This window comes from Nerophis lumbriciformis, linkage group LG08, assembly GCF_033978685.3.
Source record: "Nerophis lumbriciformis linkage group LG08, RoL_Nlum_v2.1, whole genome shotgun sequence".
Classification (NCBI taxonomy): domain Eukaryota; kingdom Metazoa; phylum Chordata; class Actinopteri; order Syngnathiformes; family Syngnathidae; genus Nerophis; species Nerophis lumbriciformis.
This window is the reverse complement of record NC_084555.2, coordinates 28657352-28676105: the sequence shown is the minus strand read 5'-3', so window position 1 is coordinate 28676105 and position 18754 is coordinate 28657352. Positions and strand designations below refer to the sequence as shown.

General features: G+C 39.6%; 1 protein-coding gene across 1 annotated transcript in view; it reads right to left on the bottom strand.

Annotated features, from left to right (window-relative positions):
- LOC133611632 (connector enhancer of kinase suppressor of ras 3-like) overlaps positions 1-18754 on the bottom strand; it is a 79802-nt gene that overhangs the window by 19902 nt on the left and 41146 nt on the right. The window contains exon 2 of the mRNA XM_061968596.2: positions 7380-7543. Coding sequence (XP_061824580.1) covers positions 7380-7543 — 164 coding nt within the window. The remainder of the gene's footprint in view (positions 1-7379; positions 7544-18754) is intronic.

Here is an 18754-nt window from a genome sequence, read left to right as displayed (position 1 = left end):
CATTCATTATGAATGCAATTTTTTGCCATCAAAATGATGATTCTGCTTGTATTTAGTTCAGTCTGCAGTGAACCTTTTTGCACTGCACATGCTTTCAAGTCTGGGCTTCAAACTCCTAACTCTTGCTATGGTTATGGTTAGAGTTTATTTCAAACATGCATACAATTACAACATGATACATCACAATTTTTATTTTCCCTTTATAACATGCTCCAAAAGGAGTAGGAAGAAGCAGAGCTTATATAACCCTACCCATTTTCCATTACATAGCAATTGCTAACATTGTTGTTCACTTCCTGTTCTCAATGTATTCACAATATACTCTATAAATAATAACATAAAAAAACAAAAACATAAATAATAAATAGTGAAGTAAGTTGTATTTCATATGGTGAGATGAATAAGGTTATCAATAAGTTCAGAATGTTTATCCATGTTATTCTTCTATGTACTTTGTAGACACTTTGAGTTTGAACATTTTTTTTTTAATTTCTTTTTTTCTTTTTCTTTTTTTTTTTCTTTTTTTTTTAAAATTGGATCATATTAGTACATTGTTTAAATTATTTGTTTAATCCATTCCATAATTAAATTTCACAAAAACTATATGCTAAAAGTTTTGCGTGTTGTATATGCATACAAAAGTTTTAAGTTACATTTTTCTCAGAAGTTTTATTTCTCCTTTTTTGTTGAGAATAATTGTTGTACGTTTTTGGGTAGCAGGTTATAGTTTGCTTTGTGCATACTTTTAGCTGTTTGTAAATTCAATATGTCGGGAATATCAATATTTTTGATTCAGTAAATAATGGTTTTGAGTGTTCTCTAAATCCAATATTATGTATTATTCTAATCAATCTTTTATGTAACACGGTTAATTACTGAAGCATACTTTTGTAGTTATTTCTCCATATTTCTGCACAACAACTCAGATATGGTAAGACTAGCAAGCAGTAAAGAATATAAAGTAATTTCTGGTCCAATACATATTTTGCTTTATTCATTATTGATGTATTTCTTGCCAACTTATGTTGTATATTTTCATATGAGATATTTTCATATGAGATTTCCACTGTCGTGGCGGTAATCCTAGAACCCGTTGGTGGACACCGGCGGTGAGGGATGCCGTCAAGCTGAAGAAGGAGTCCTATCGGGTTCTTTTGGCTCATGGGACTCCTGAGGCAGCGGACAGGTACCGACAGGCCAAGCGGTGTGCGGCTTCAGCGGTCGCGGAGGCAAAAACTCGGACATGGGAGGAGTTCGGGGAAGCCATGGAAAACGACTTCCGGACGGCTTCGAAGCGATTCTGGACCACCATCCGCCGCCTCAGGAAGGGGAAGCAGTGCACTACCAACACCGTGTATGGTGCGGATGGTGTTCTGCTGACCTCGACTGCGGAAGTTGTGGATCGGTGGAGGGAATACTTCGAAGACCTCCTCAATCCCACCAACACGTCTTCCTATGAGGAAGCAGTGCCTGAGGAATCTGTGGTGGGCTCTCCTATTTCTGGGGCTGAGGTTGCTGAGGTAGTTAAAAAGCTCCTCGGTGGCAAGGCCCCGGGGGTGGATGAGATCCGCCCGGAGTTCCTTAAGGCTCTGGATGCTGTAGGGCTGTCTTGGTTGACAAGACTCTGCAGCATCGCGTGGACATCGGGGGCAGTACCTCTGGATTGGCAGACCGGGGTGGTGGTTCCTCTCTTTAAAAAGGGGAACCGGAGGGTGTGTTCTAACTATCGTGGGATCACACTCCTCAGCCTTCCCGGTAAGGTCTATTCAGGTGTACTGGAGAGGAGGCTACGCCGGATAGTCGAACCTCGGATTCAGGAGGAACAGTGTGGTTTTCGTCCTGGTCGTGGAACTGTGGACCAGCTCTATACTCTCGGCAGGGTCCTTGAGGGTGCATGGGAGTTTGCCCAACCAGTCTACATGTGCTTTGTGGACTTGGAGAAGGCATTCGACCGTGTCCCTCGGGAAGTCCTGTGGGGAGTGCTCAGAGAGTATGGGGTTTCGGACTGTCTGATTGTGGCGGTCTGCTCCCTGTATGATCAGTGTCAGAGCATGGTTCGCATTGCCGGCAGTAAGTCGGACACGTTTCCGGTGAGGGTTGGACTCCGCCAAGGCTGCCCTTTGTCACCGATTCTGTTCATAACTTTTATGGACAGAATTTCTAGGCGCAGTCAAGGCGTTGAGGGGATCCGGTTTGGTGGCTGCAGGATTAGGTCTCTGCTTTTTGCAGATGATTTGGTCCTGATGGCTTCATCTGGCCAGGATCTTCAGCTCTCACTGGATCGGTTCGCAGCTGAGTGTGAAGCAACTGGGATGAGAATCAGCACCTCCAAGTCCGAGTCCATGGTTCTCGCCCGGAAAAGGGTGGAGTGCCATCTCCGGGTTGGGGAGGAGATCTTGCCCCAAGTGGAGGAGTTCAAGTACCTCGGAGTCTTGTTCACGAGTGAGGGAAGAGTGGATCGTGAGATCGACAGGCGGATCGGTGCGGCGTCTTCAGTAATGCGGACGCTGTATCGATCCGTTGTGGTGAAGAAGGAGCTGAGCCGGAAGGCAAAGCTCTCAATTTACCGGTCGATCTACGTTCCCATCCTCACCTATGGTCATGAGCTTTGGGTTATGACCGAAAGGACAAGATCACGGGTACAAGCGGCCGAAATGAGTTTCCTCCGCCGGGTGGCGGGGCTCTCCCTTAGAGATAGGGTGAGAAGCTCTGTCATCCGGGGGGAGCTCAAAGTAAAGCCGCTGCTCCTCCACATCGAGAGGAGCCAGATGAGGTGGTTCGGGCATCTGGTCAGGATGCCACCCGAGCGCCTCCCTAAGAAGGTGTTTAGGGCATGTCCGACCGGTAGGAGGCCACGAGGAAGACCCAGGACACGTTGGGAAGACTATGTCTCCCGGCTGGCCTGGGAACGCCTCGGGATCCCCCGGGAGGAGCTGGACGAAGTGGCTGGGGAGAGGGAAGTCTGGGCTTCCCTGCTTAGGCTGCTGCCCCCGCGACCCGACCTCGGATAAGCGGAAGAAGATGGATGGATGGATGGATTTCCAGTTAATTTTATCATCAATCATTACACCTAGAAATGTTATTTAATTTACTCTTTCAATGTCTATTCCGTCTATTTGTATTTGTGTTTTACTTTCTCTTCTACTGTTACCAAATACGATTATTTTAGTTTTACTGAGGTTTAAGGATAGTCTGTTTTTGTCAAACTAGTGGTATTTCTTCTCTTAATTTTTGTATTAGCTTCTGTGTGTTCTCTCCTGAACAAAACACTGTTTTATCGTCCTCTGTATTAAAATTAGATCTGTACTGTTTTTATTGCAGCAACAGTAGAAAAAGGCATCTCAAAGAGATAGGATGATACAAAGTGTAGTAGATGGCATAAAACACACACCTGCCTTTCCTCATTTCCGACTGTATTTATGGTGAATCCAAAAGGCTATGTATGCTTTGTCGTACTTTCGGGTCTTTTCATTCTGGTTATCGTCAATTGTTTTGTTTTCTGCGGACGACAACTCCCTTTTTCTTTTCATTCTTGTCACAAACTTCTTCATCTCTTTGCCTGTTAGCTCTGTACACGTGTTCCCGTGAACTTACTACTTCTACTGGGTAGAACAGGCAGACTGTTGAGTATATTGACCACTGTTACCACATAGCTGCAGTCTTGTGTATTGTTCTAACATGATTACTAGAGTGTACACAAACATAATTAAAAACTTAAGGACTGTAACGATTCATCGATTAAATTGATTAATTCGATTTTAAAAAAAGCATCCATTTGTATTTTGTTGCTGTGATGATTTGTTTAATGAGTAAAATACACAGGACATTGTATTGCTCCAGCTTGCTCTGCCGGTGATGTGGTCTGTGTGTGTGGTAAGGGGTACGTTACTAGTGGCGTGTCGATAGAGGAAGATGGCACAGAAAAACTAAAGCAAAGTGGAAAGACAGCAAAGAGCTCAGAGAAGATTAGAGTTTTAAGATCATTTAAAACTGAAAAAGACAGACATCATTGTGAAATGTTTGCACTGACAAAGCGAGCTTGCATTTCATAATGTGATGTAACATTACCAGAAATCATTCTGCATATTTAAGAGCAGCAAACAAGCAGAAACAAGGTAAAAGCCTTTTTTGGCAGCTCACGCCATCTTATGTATTTGACTTGTTTTCTTCAAACACATGAGGACATGTTAGCACCTACAGTGTTTGCTAAAAAAAATCCAACACCACTCCTCCAACAATACCTTTTTAAAGTGTGTGTATGTGTAATTGTTGAATACATTGTAACTCAATTCATCATACTTTGTCTTTTTGTTTGGTTTGGTTCTTTCTTCACGTATCTATTACCTGATTCATGTGCATCTAGTTCCACAGGGTTTTTTTTTAAACTTTTTTCTTTTCACTGTAAGTAATATATAGTGAAGCTCCCCTGGAAAACGTGCAATTTCAATATTATGTGCATATATAAGATGAAAGAATGACGGCCATTAAAAAAATTGTTGTTTATGTCAACAATTTTCCCTAAAAGTCACATTGAGGCTAGACAGTGTGTTTTTTCTATTAATTAATAGATGGATCAATAGAAAAACTCCCCTGCCGACCTGCTATCTGAAAAACCCAGTTTTAATGTGTGAATACCGTAGGATGTCATTAATGCGTTACTGGGGAAAAAAAGGGGAGTTAGATTTGTTCACAGATTCTGTTAAAGACATCATGGGTCACAGAAGTCCAGAAAACTTGAACAGAAAGTTCATTGTTAGTCCCTTGACAGCAGTGTGCTTCTGGGGAGGAGCACCTCTGTTGCCTGTGGAGCAGCTATGGGGCAGCACATTAGCCCATTAGTCGTCTTGATTTAGGTTGGTCCACAGTCCAAACATATTTAGCAGCTTTAAATGAGAAATTAAACATGAGCAAAATATGCCACCATTAAGTGTTAGAGACGGAGAGCAAGGTGTGAGTGGCAACGACCGTGCCTCTATTTGACCTAATTGAATCGGGGCCTTCTTTCCTCCCATGAGGTCTGTGGAAGACGAGGAAAACTGCTTCACTGCTTGAGTGTGAGTTAAGAATTTAGAGGAAGTCGAGGACTAAAATGTCTCAACTTCCAGGGGAGTGCAGAAAAGTATAGATCAGGGGTTGGCGCAGTAAGCCTCCCCAGAGAACATAATACAGCTGGGGCATCCACTCCTTCTTGAAAAAAAGATTTTCTGCACAATAATTATAACCGTTGGATTCCCCCCAACCCCCATACTCCATTTACTCTCTCAACATATGAATGAAAATAAATTCTACATTTATTCAGCATTCCTTTATGTTTTATTGAATTTTCCTATTGTAGTGCAGTGGTTCTTAATTATTTTCTGTCATGAAAGCCTCCCTCATAAAGGACATAATTTTTTTTTTTTTTACATCTACCCCAAAATACTACGGGCCAGATTACTACACTGGATGATGGACCACACCATGCACATTAACATATGGAATGTAGCCCATGTCAGCTCATCTAACATAAAAAAAGCTATGTAAATATTTCTTAAATAAGGCCTCCCCATGCAGGCAGTAGATCCTATGAAAAGATAATGGTGATACTCAAAGCAGGCACAGACCTCTCATTATGAAATACATTTATCCGTATTCTCAGTCAGGATGATTCCTACCATGTTTAATAAACATTGAATGAAACTAACTGTTGGATTTGAAAATGGCCCTCTATATTTATCATTTAGTATGGCATACTTGGGGATCCAACTGAGAAAGGAGTGGGTTTTATCTCCACATGAAACATGACATCATTCCGTATGAGCCAAGAACAAAAGTGTGCGGTGGTGGTGGAACATCTCATTTCATCGCGTTCCTTAAACTTTGTAAATATTTCAAATTATTTAAATTTAATTTTAATTTAGACAACACCTTGTACAGCATTAGAGAGAGGATAAAAAGCCAAACCAAGTCCATTTTAATGTAAAGAACTTTTAAGACAGCATAAAAAGCGAAATGCTTACACAGATCAAAACACAGGGACCACAATGTGAGTCTTTTATAGGGCAGGAAGTGATAAAACTCCAAATCAATTCCATCTGGCAGAAAAGCTGGTTCCCTCGCAGTTGGACAGTTTGCAGTAATGCTTTGATGCTCGCTCGTACCGCAAGCGCTCATGAATTACACACAAGGAGTAAGGATGTATATTAGGCTAGGAGTGTATGAGGAGGGAACAAACAAACTGTTGGAAGTGTCTTGCATGTTAAGCAACAGAAATGAGATTTCAGTGGTCCTTCGTTTACCGCGGTTAATTGGGACAGGACATGACTGCAATAAACAGATTTCCGCAAAGTAGAATTATTAGAAATTAATCAAATAATTTTTTATTTTGAGCTAAGTAAAAACTGTTAAACCTTCTAAATATATTTTTAACATTATTAGTGTTCTCTAAACATGAAATAACACCCATATACGTAACCGCCTTCACACTCATTTCATCCAATATACTAGCCTTGAGTGTGTTCTTTTGTAGATTATAGTACTGTACTTAATGGTAGCCCAGAGGATCCTCATAATGTCATTGTTATGGCCTTCGCCCGGCCACTACACTGCCTAGACATAGAAATACATGGTCAGATCCTGCGTAATTCCTCTAAGTTAGAACTAGGTTTCTGTTTGTAATTATTTCCACTTTGGTCAAGCATTTGTAGTGAGCAGATAGCTATGTGCGATTAAAAAAAAAGTATGAAAAAAAAAAGCTATTAAAAAAAAAATCAGCGAAATAGTGAAGAGCGGTGTAGCGAGAGATGACTATTTTAATTTGATCAGTTTAGTTAGTTTTTTTTCCAAGTTTCCATAACACACCATGATAAATTAAAATGTCAAAATGAATATATGTATCCCATATTTAATTATTGACTGAAGGCATGAGAAAAATGACTCTCTGACAAATATTTAATAAATGGTTAAAAAACACTGGGGTTGATGCAAACTCCTTGTATGAATGCACTTTTAAATCAAATGTATGCACTTTTAAAAGAAAAAAATAATTAAAAAGTACACTAATTATTGAAGATTAAGCTTGTTGCTACATGACATCTATCATTTACCCTTACTCATCCATACCACTAAACTGCCTGCTGTTCCACAAAGTCTTCAGGTTACATTATGGGTTGTGGAGCTTCCATACTCGCTGGGCTGTGAAATGATGAGCTTATCTGCATCACTGCCTCCTTTAGAAACTATAGCCTGAGTTGTACATAAACACAGATGAAGCGAGAGGCGGGTGGTGTGGAGGGGGCAGCCAAGATAACCAAGAGGCTCGGGTTTTGCTAATTGAAAGCACTCAGTGGTAGTATACCATACTGTTATTTGTAATATTCCTGTTTGTTAATTTTACGAACCAGAGCACAGAGCAGATCGACAGCCTCTAGCACCAGTTCCTGGTGTCCAATTCTTGCCACACCAAGCTCTTCCAGGTCCTGATGTGTAATCTTCAGTAACTGCTCTCCACTGATCTTCTCCCTCTCAAAGTTGGTCACATACTGCTGTAGGCTGTCATCCAGACCTAAAAACATAGAAAAATGATGATCAAAAATGATTAGCTGTGGCACTAAAATGATGTGTGCATAATTTGGCAGTATTTGGCAGTTTAACCAGGATGTGTAATAATATTTGTGTGCACATGTGTGTGGTTTTGTGTGTGTGCGTGTGTAAGTACAATGCAGAGGGGGAACAGGTGGGACAGATAGCTTTGCAAGACAAACACTCTAAACAGAGCAACAGTTGATTCAGCTAACTCTGTAAGGCTGGTTAAACAAGAGCTGGCTGTGTGTGTGTGTGTGTGTGTGTGTGTGTGTGTGTGTGTGTGTGTGTGTGTGTGTGTGTGTGTGTGTGTGTGTGTGTGTGTGCCTGCGTGCCAACTACCTAGTTTGCAATATTTGGACCGATCCCTGTGTTCAAATCAGAAGGCAACCAATCATAATGTTTTAAACTGCAGTATAGTAACATAAATTTAATTAACACACTCACATCCAATTTTCCCCTCAGTGATCTTTTGTGTGTCTATGTCAGTGGAAGTAAACACCATCTTTCTTCCAATCAAAGGGCATACAGAGAGAGGGCAGCTGCAGTTGCATGGCCCCGTGCCCTGATTCTCTAAAAAGGCCCGTCAGCTGTGAGACAGTCAAACTCCGACCGACCCCGCCACACACACACACACAAATTATATTCCTCAGTACCTGGCAGGATTTGGTATTTTGGTAGACCTAACTCTACTTGAAATTCAAGTCATAAAGGAACTTGACTTTTTTTCTAAGAACATAAGACTAAGCTAGCTGCAGATAAGTAGGACCTTATAAAATCCAGAGAATGAAGTTATGAGACACAACCCACTGGGTGTGCCCTTTGGTCACCAAAACATTTTATAAAAAGCCACATCACTTCGTAACTCAGAGTGTGTGCATGTAAAAGTACAGGATATCACAGCAATCAACAACAAGAGTATTACATGTTGAAGGATGATACATAAATGAACACAGAAGTTCAGATTGATGGCTTGCTTGTATCAGGCTCATGGAATTAAACTGACATTTTATTCACTTGAATCAAACATTTGAAAGCTCAAAAAAAGTTCTTACAGCATCAAAGTCCATTCCAGCATTCTTGTTTTTGAGAAAGAGCTTTCCTGAACTCAAGTCATCCCTGCACGCAAGTCACCTCAACTGAATCAAAGGAGAATCAGTCACGGCTTCACACAAGCCAAATCCAGTTAGGTTGATGACATGTTTCTCATTCCTTGGCATTCTTGAACACCACATTAAGGAAGTTTGGGCCGAGCCCCTGAACGAACCAGCTGTGAGGAAATACAATTACACCTCACAATTAAAGCTTAGAGCCGTCCAAAAATAAGAAGACCTGCTACTTGTGAGTAAATGAAAACGGCCATAGGGATTTCCGTATGTGATATTTCTGTCTACAAGCAGTAGAAAGGCTACTAGAAAAGTCAGCAAACAATAAGACCTGTTAAGAGTCACATTGTATGCCTTTATTTAGAGCTCAGGCCAGAAACTCCACCAAGATTACAGAAGGTCCTACTGCATGAGGGAAATAAAGACAATGACAGTAGTACATGCTGAAAAAGTGTCTATAAACCACACTTTATGGTGTTTAAATCTCAATAATTAGTTTATTAGGGAGAAAGTGTCATATTTCGGGTTGCGCAATACATAAGATAAATTATATAGATTTGAGCAACAAAAGAGCTTTTAATACTATCGTAACATCGTGATAATGCATGTAGATGACAAGAGGTGGGCAAAATTATCGATTCCCCGATGCATCATGATTAGAACATGGGCAATTCATGAATCAATGGACAAATGGCCAAACATCGATTATTTACGCATGTTAAATAAAGTAATACAGACGGTTCTTAAATGTGGCATTAATGCTAATGTTCTATAGACATTATTCTAGGTTTAGTGTAACTAACCATGGGAGAACCATTAGCTAACATTCTTTTAACGGTATGTGTTAGCTGGACTAGTGCGGACAAACACGGAGGAAGGAGGAGGAGAGGAAAAACTATGCTAGCCGCGGCGCTAAGCTAGTTGAATGTGAAGTAGTGAAATACAAAAAGAATACATGCTTTGTACACTCCAATAGAGGGCTAATTGGAAATGCGTTACTGCAGAGAGTAAGCAGCTAAAAAGGGGAAATTAGCAAGTAGACTAATAAATTAGGAGAGACAATAATATCCACACAGTATGGCAACACGTCTGTCAACAATAGATATAAATGAGATACTACGACAAGTTAATGAGCCACAAGTTGAAGTCAGCTGGGGCCAAAGTGTCTGAACATTTTGTGCTTTTAAAAGGCGCACAAATTAAATAAAGAATGCCTAATCATCAAGTAAGGACTTGTATTTATTGTTTCACTTAGCAGGCAGCATGCATCTAGTCTTTATATATATATATATATATATATATATATATATATATATACAGAATATATACATATATACACATTTGTGATCTAGCGTTTGATGAATCTAAACTTGAAAGAGCGCTAGGCATTTACTGGCACATTGACTCGGATTCTCTCTCTCTATCTATCTATCTATCTATCTATATATATATATATATATATATATATATATATATATATATATATATATATATATATATATATATATATATATATATATATATATATATATATATATATATATATATATATATATATATATGTATATATATATATATATATATATATATATATATATATATATATATATAATGTGTGTGTGTGTGTGTACATATATATGCTGTGCGCACCTGGAAATGTCGCAATACTGCATAGGAGGAGCAAAAGAAAGAACCCTGTAGACCTATTAAAATAATAATTCAATGTTATACATTTAGAATATATAATAATATACACTATATGAACAATACACAAACAATATGGTAATCAAAAATGTATAATTAATCAATTTCTGATGGAATCGTAGCCCCTGAATCGTAATCGAATCGTGAGGTGGCCAAATATTCCCAACTCTATTGATCACACATTCTCGTTGTGCCCTGCAAATTTGACAACGACAAACATGCCAATGCGTCCTCAATGCAATGTACAGTTGTAGTTTATTTTGTGAATATACTGACATTAAACCTTCTATTTTATTTATGTAAAATACACAATGGACATTATACTTTTGTTTATTTTATGTTTATATTTTCAGTCTTACAAATGTAAATGAAAGAAGAAGTGTAAAGAAATAAAACTAAGGAAGGAAAATTATTCAAAATAAGAACTATTAATCCTCAACAAAAACTGGAGCTTCTGTTTCTTCATGCTTCTCTTTCTTCATACTGTTAAGTAGCTGCACATGCTGGAAACAAGTAGCGAGGGCAGAACAATTCATTTATTAAACATCCACATTGCCATGTCCTGCCCCTGATACCTTGGGCTCTTGAAACTGCGGCCCTCTTCATTTTGTAGTTGAATAGCCGTGTGCTACACTATACACCGTAAGATACAATAAGCGAGAGCACTTGAATGGAAACAGGTGCGGGCGAATCAATACAAATTGCGGCGGTAATGATACAATGTATAGAATTGCTATAGGTCGATACTACAGTGATTAATATCAATATGTTTTATATCACAAAATTGTTTTTTGTCGTGTTTATTATTATTCACAAACTGAGGAAACAAGTCCCAGGAAATATTTAAGGGCAAAAAATAAAGGACTTAAATCAGAGCCAATAGTAGGAAGTAAGTTTAATTTTAATTGATATTGTTACACCACTGTCCTGTGTTTTTGTCTGATTATAATCATGATAAAAAAAATATTATTCAATGATCTAAAAAATGTTAAGTATCAGTGTCAGCCTTTTTACTTTTTGAAAAAAAATTTTTAAAGCCTTTGTAACCGTTTTAAAATGGTTTTATAATAATTTACATAACAAATAATGTATCGATTTGTGATATATATCATTATCGCAGGAAGCTGCAATCTATATCGCAGTATAGATTTATATCGGCTATACCTTGTCATATTATGTGTCTGATTTGGTGAGACATATCCAAGGGGTGAAACATTAATCAAACAGTTGTTGGTCCCCATTGAATGAATGTGTATGTGGGCGCAGAGATACTATAGTAAAGAAGATAGTGTCACAATATAGGAGGAGGGAACGCAGCAGCGACAACTGTGAAAGCCTTTCAAAAGCTGTGCATGATGACAGCACTCTGACAGAGTTTTATGGCCTCTGTGAACCACTTGGCAAACGTCCTCGGACCAGTGCGAGAGGGTGTAACTCCACAGCGGAGCAGAGGCAAAACACACACCACTAACGTCAAATACAATCAAACTGACATACAGCTGGACACATATTTACAGCTCCTGGACGTTCAGTTTGTTCGAAGGGCAAGTGCAGTAGCTTGTTTAACAACTTAAAATAAAAATTAAAAACTGCAACAATTTAGATGTCATTTAGAAAATGTTCTGCTTTTGCAAGCGTGCAAAATTTACGTTTTCTCTTGGGGTCTTTCATACCAACCAAAATCTTTCATTTTATTATGCGACAGTCCGGCTTGTGTAGTTTTGCTCATCCAAAGAAAGGCATATTTGTGGACAGCTGGGAAAGCACGGGGCCCAGACACACCAGTCTGGACCGCGAGTGGAAGTATACCCTGTGGAAGGCCGTAGAATACCCGTAGCATACTTAATGGTTGTGTAAGCACACATTTCTGGAAATGTAAACATGTCTAGGCTATTCTTATCTTCATCTTAACATTTCTCATCAGCATAGGAACATAAAAACTGTGGACTGTTTTTTTCATGGCTCTATCTATGACAATGTATGGACATACAGTCGTGGTCAAAAGTTTACATACACTTGTAAAGAACATAATGTCATGGCTGTCTTGAGTTTCCAATAATTTCTACAACTCTTATTTGTTTGTGATAGAGTGATTGGAGCACATACTTGTTGGTCACAAAAACAATGATGCAGTTTGGTTCTTTTATGAATTTATTATGGGTGTGACCAAATCTGCGAGGTAAAAAGTACCGTATTTTTCGGAGTATAAGTCGCTCCGGAGTATAAGTCGCACCGGCCAAAAATACATAATAAAGAAGGAAAAAACATATAAGTCACACTGGAGTATAAGTCGCATTTTTTGGGAAAATTTATTTGATGAAACCCAACACAAAGAATAGACATTTGAAAGGCAATTTAAAATAGATAAAGAATAGTGACCAACAGGATGAATAAGTGTACGTTATATGACGCATAAATAACCAACTGAGAACGTGCCTGATATGTTAACGTAACATATTATGGTAAGAGTCATTCAAATAACTATAACATATAGAACATGCTATACGTTTACCAAACAATCTGTCACTCCTAATCGCTAAATCTCATGAAATCTTATACGTCTAGTCTCTTACGTGAATGAGCTAAATAATATTATTTGATATTTTACGGTAATGTGTTAATAATTTCACACATAAGTCGCTCCTGAGTATAGGTCGCAACCCCCGGCCAAACTATGAAAAAAACTGCGACTTATAGTCTGAAAAATACGGAATACATACAGCAATGTTAATATTTGGTTACATGTCCCTTGGCAAGTTTCACTGCAATAAGGCGCTTTTGGTAGCCATCCACAAGCTTCTGGCAAGCTTCTGGTTGAATTTATGACCACTCCTCTTGACAAAATTGGTGCAGTTCAGCTAAATTTGTTGGTTTTCTGACATGGACTTGTTTTTTCAGCGTTGTCCACATGTTCTCAATGGGGTTTATAAGTCAGGACTTTGGGAAGGCCATTGTATGACCTTAATTCTAGCCTGATTTAGCCATTCCTTTACCCCTTTTGACGTGTGTTTGGGGTCATTGTCCTGTTGGAACACCCAACTGTGCCCAAGACCCAACCTCCGGGCTGTTGATTTTAGGCTGTCCTGAAGAATTTGGAGGTAATCCTTCTTTTTCATTGTCCCATTTACTCTCTGTAAAGCACCAGTTCCATTGGCAGCAAAACAGGCCCAGAGCCTAATACTACCACCACCATGCTTGACGGTAGGAATGGTGTTTCTGAGATTAAAGGCCTCACCTTTTCTCCTCCAAACATATTGCTGGGTATTGTGGCCAAACAGCTCAATGTTTGTTTCATCTTACCAAAGAACTTTACTCCAGAAGGTCTTATCTTTGTCCATGTGATCAGCAGCAAACTTTAGACGAGCCTTAAGGTGTCGCTTCTGGAGCAAGGGCTTCCTTCTTGCATGGTAGCCTCTCAGTCCATGGCGATGCAAAACACGCTTGACTGTGGACACTGACACCTGTGTTCCAGCAGCTTCCAATTCATTGCAGATCTGCTTTTTGGTGGTTCTCGGTTGACTCTTGATCATCCTGACCAATTTTCTCTCAGCAGCAGGTGATAGCTTGCGTTTTCTTCCTGATCGTGGCAGTGACAAAACTGTGCCATGCACTTTATACTTACAAACAATTGTCTGCACAGTTGCTCTTGGGACCTTAAGCTGCTTTGGAATGGCTCCAAGTGACTTTCCTGATTTGTTCAAGTCAATGATTCGTTTTTTCAGATCTGTGCCGAGTTCCTTTGACTTTCCCATTGTTGCGTTTGTAACCGAGTCTAGTTACTGCATCACATGAGTCCTATTTAAATGGACTCAGAGAAGTCAACAGGTGTCGTCAATCATAATTACTCACATGAAGTTAAGAGGCCATGCCATGAAGCTAATTTGATTTGATTGTAACTTTCCTACATCACCAAAATTGATGTGTGTGTATGTATATATATGTAAAAGTATGTATACTTTTGACCCAGCAGATTTGGTAACATTTTCAGTAGACCCATAATTAATTCATAAAAGAACCAAACTTCATGAATGTTTTTTGTGACAAACAAGTATGTGCTCCAATCACTCTATCACAAAAAATAAGACTTGTTGAAATTATTGGAAACTCAAGACAGCCATGCCATTATGTCCTTCACAAGTGTATGTAAACCTGTACATGCTTGGAAGACACCACCACGCATATCCTGGGTCATGGCTTGGAGTCATGGGTTGTAATTCTATCCCAGCTAGGTTACGGTAATTGTAACCAATCAATTTCTGAATACTCACATAACCTCAAATGTGTTTTAAACTGTGCAAGGAAGTTTGAAGCACAAAACATACTAACTCCACACACACACAAAGGCCCAAAGAACCTTCTTCCAGTGAGGCTAAAGTATGAGCACACAAGCACTTTTTTCGATTACCTCCGAACATTATAATACCTCTGCTTTCTCATGGGTTTGATTACACTAAAAACAAGGAGTGAACAGCTAATGACTTCCTTCAGAAAGAACTTGGTAAACTTCCTCTTGCAGACCTCTCCTATCTTTCAACCCCTCGCCTTGCTCCCGTTGGGAGGAGTAGCCAATTTCTAACGACACACACAAACAGGAACACACAAAAAGATGCATCAATATCCCCACTGAGGTGGCCAGTGGGAACATGGCTGGGTATAGAATGGCAAAGCCTCTGTAACTCTGTTGTCCTTATTTGTCAGCCAGCCCTCCGAACCTGCAGGGAACGGTCAGGAATTTGACTCATTGTTCTCTGCTGAGCAGCTCCATTGTGGGAATTCACAGCACTCGAGCACAATGGTCTCTGGCTAGACCAGACCGTGTTGTAATTAGAAAGAAAAAGCTTCTCTCTGCAAATGCAAAGCTACCTTCTAATGCATGACTTCACAGAACAACAAAGACTGTATACGCACTGGGCTGACTTAACCAGTGGGAACAGGGAAAAGTCTTACAACGTGGCTGTACAGCATCTGCATGTTGTGTCTTTTACTGTGGACAGATACACATTTTACAATTAAGGTTTTTACACTGATGACTAATAGAAATATTTTTTCACTAGCAAAAATTTGGCACATGCTTCAAGATGTTAGAATGTTATGAAAATCGAATATCTATAACTACAAAAGAAATACAGGCAGTGGTCAATTAAACTGTTTTGATAATATTTGCAATAATTATGATAAAATTTAACTTATCTGCAATTTCTAGAGCAGGATTGCTCAAACATTCCGCCTCCACGGGCCAAAGTGCAAATGTGCCACTGGTTTGTGGGTCAAACAGCACTTTTAAGCATGCAGCTGCACAATAAGTCAGTAGTTTAATAGCATACGGCCATTACTTAAGGTAGTGGAGATCATCACGATCGATAGATGGCAACTTGTTAGCCTTGCAGACAAAATACTCAATAATTGCATTAGCTTAAAAGAGTATGACTATGTATTGAAATTATGGAAGCCACCTTTTGGCGGGCCAGGAGGAACAACTCGTCGGGCCGAATTTGGCCCCTAGGCCTCACTTTGGCACCCCTGTTCTTGAGTTTAAATTACTAGTATTACCCTTTAATCTTTGTATGGCGTCCTCCTTCTGCTAACAGGGAGTGTTTCACCTCATGTACCAGAATCAAAAGGAAATGACCACAAATCAGCAGAAATGTGTTCAGAGTGGTTTCCCAAGTGAGAAAAGTCATCTTAGGCAACTCTCCACTCAACATGATGGACGATGACTGATGTAACAGGAGCGGGTTAAAGTTCACAAGCCTGCTAGGGTTGAAACCGTATTCAGCAAGGGTGAGTGGGTTGAATTGAGTTGGTGATGTCGCATTCTAATGATACCTCAAGTTAGGTTTGATTGTTATCATCAGTCATCAACAATTGAGAACAGAGAAATGGATATTGAAACAGTGTAAGTCTGACTTGGTAGGATATGTACAGCAAGTAGTGGACATAGATAGATAGATAGATAGATAGATAGATAGATAGATAGATAGATAGATAGATAGATAGATAGATAGATAGATAGATAGATAGATAGATAGATAGATAGATAGATAGATAGATAGATAGATAGAGAGAGAGAGAGAGAGAGAGAGAGAGAGAGAGAGAGAGAGAGAGAGAGATCAGAAGGCATAAGAAAAAGTATCTACATTTGATTGTTTACATTTGATTATTAACAATCCGGGGAGGGTGTAGTTTCGGGTTGAAGTTGCCTGGAGGTGTACTTTTATTGCGGTTTTGAAGGAGGATAGAGATGCCCTTTCTTGTATACCTGTTGGGAGCGCATTCCACATTGATGTGGCATAGAAAGAAGTCAATCAAAGTCGCTCACTGAAAGAAACCCTAATGCGTTTTGTAAAATGTGTTAACATTGAGGAAGAAATGACTGGAGCCAGCATGTAAAATGTCTCAACTATAACATCTGTGAAGGAGCATATAGTTGTTTTGGTTTTTATATGCAATATAACAGGGGTCCTCTCTCTAAGCAACCTTATATGTGAGTTGTTGAACAGTTCAGACAGATAGCATGTTGGTTATTGACGCTGTCTCTTAGTTTTTCAGCACAAAGGTTCGAGTCCCGGTCAGGTCAGATATTATATTAGTTGGTCAATTTCCCAGGGAAAATTCCCATATTTTTTAAATGCAAATGTTGACATGTACGTGCTGGTGTTGTCCTAGCCAGGTCATTGATGTATAGTTATTTTTTTACAGCAGTACTTGAAAACATGAGAGCCATAAAACATTCTTAGCACGAAACAGTTTGTGAAAAGGGTCTATTGATGCGAGTGTGGCGAGCGATGATGTCCGGACGTTGTGGTCTGAGCTAGCGCTGGGCGATATGGCCTTTTATTAATATCTCAATATTTTTAGGCCATGTCACGATACACGATATATATCGTGTATCGTGACATGACCTAAAAATATCCCCACATCTGCGGTCCCCTCCAAGGTTTCTCATTGTCCCATTGGGTTGAGTTTTTCCTTGCCCTGATGTGAGATCTGAGCCGAGGATGTCGTTGTGGCTTGTGCAGCCCTTTGAGACATTCGTGATTTAAGGCTATATAAGTAAACATTGATTGATTGATTCATATCTCGATATTTTGACTTAGCCTTGAATTAACACTTGATGCATATAATCACAGCAGTATGATGATTCTATGTGTCTAATTAAAACATTCTTGTTCATACTGCATTAATACATGCTAATTTTAAACTTTCATGCAGAGATGTTGACATGCGGAGTTTCAAGCACTCCTCATTCTCTAGCGGGTGACTTTTCAAATGATGCTACAAATTAGCAGTAATGCTACTTTTTGTAGCAACGCTTCTGCCGCATACTTGACATATTACTGATGTCTGTTCAACATCTTCCCGCTTGAAGCCAAACCACCGCCAGACGATGGACCCCCTGCTGTTTTTCTTGGGAATTAATTATTCTTCCTCCATTTGTTACCAGATTCGCACCTTCTTTCTCTCGTATTACCACTCGCACCTCTCCGCTAGCATCACAGCTAACGTTGCCCATGCCGCTACCTCTCTGCTCCGCGAGGGCGTATACGTTGCAGTATGTGACGTATGTAAGAAGGTGAGCTTGTTTTATGTCTCTGAGAGAAGGAGAGACAAGAAAGAGTGAGAAACGCCTGCAGTGTAATGCCCGCAGCTAAAAGCAACTAAGTGAGAACGTATACTCTATTATCACGATATAGTCATTTTCTACAAACCCCGTTTCCATATGAGTTGGGAAATTGTGTTAGATGTAAATATAAACGGAATACAATGATTTGCAAATCCTTTTCAATCCATATTCAATTGAATGCACTACAAAGACAAGATATTAAACTTTTTTTTTTTTTTTGCAAATAATAATTAACTTAGAATTTCATGGCTGCAACACGTGCCAAAGTAGTTGGTAAAGGGCATGTTCACCACAGTGTTACATCACCTTTTCTTTTAACAACACTCAATAAACGTTTTATGTAGAGCTTCAGTCGTTCAACAGTCCGGGGTCTCCGCTGTCGTGTTTTACGTTTCATAATGCGCCACACATTTTCGATGGGAGACAGGTCTGGACTGCAGGCCGGCCAGGAAAGTACCCGCACTCTTTTTTACGAAGCCACGCTGTTGTAACAAGTGCTGAATGTGGCTTGGCATTGTCTTGCTGAAATGAGCAGGGGCGTCCATGAAAAAGACGGCGCTTAGATGGCAGCATATGTTGTTCCAAAACCTGTATGTACCTTTCAGCATTAATGGTGCCTTCACAGATGTGTAAGTTACCCATGCCTTGGGCACTAATGCACCCCCATACCATCCCAGATGCTGGCTTTTGAACTTTGCGTCGATAACAGTCTGGATGGTTCGCTTCCCCTTTGGTCCGGATGACACGATGTCGAATATTT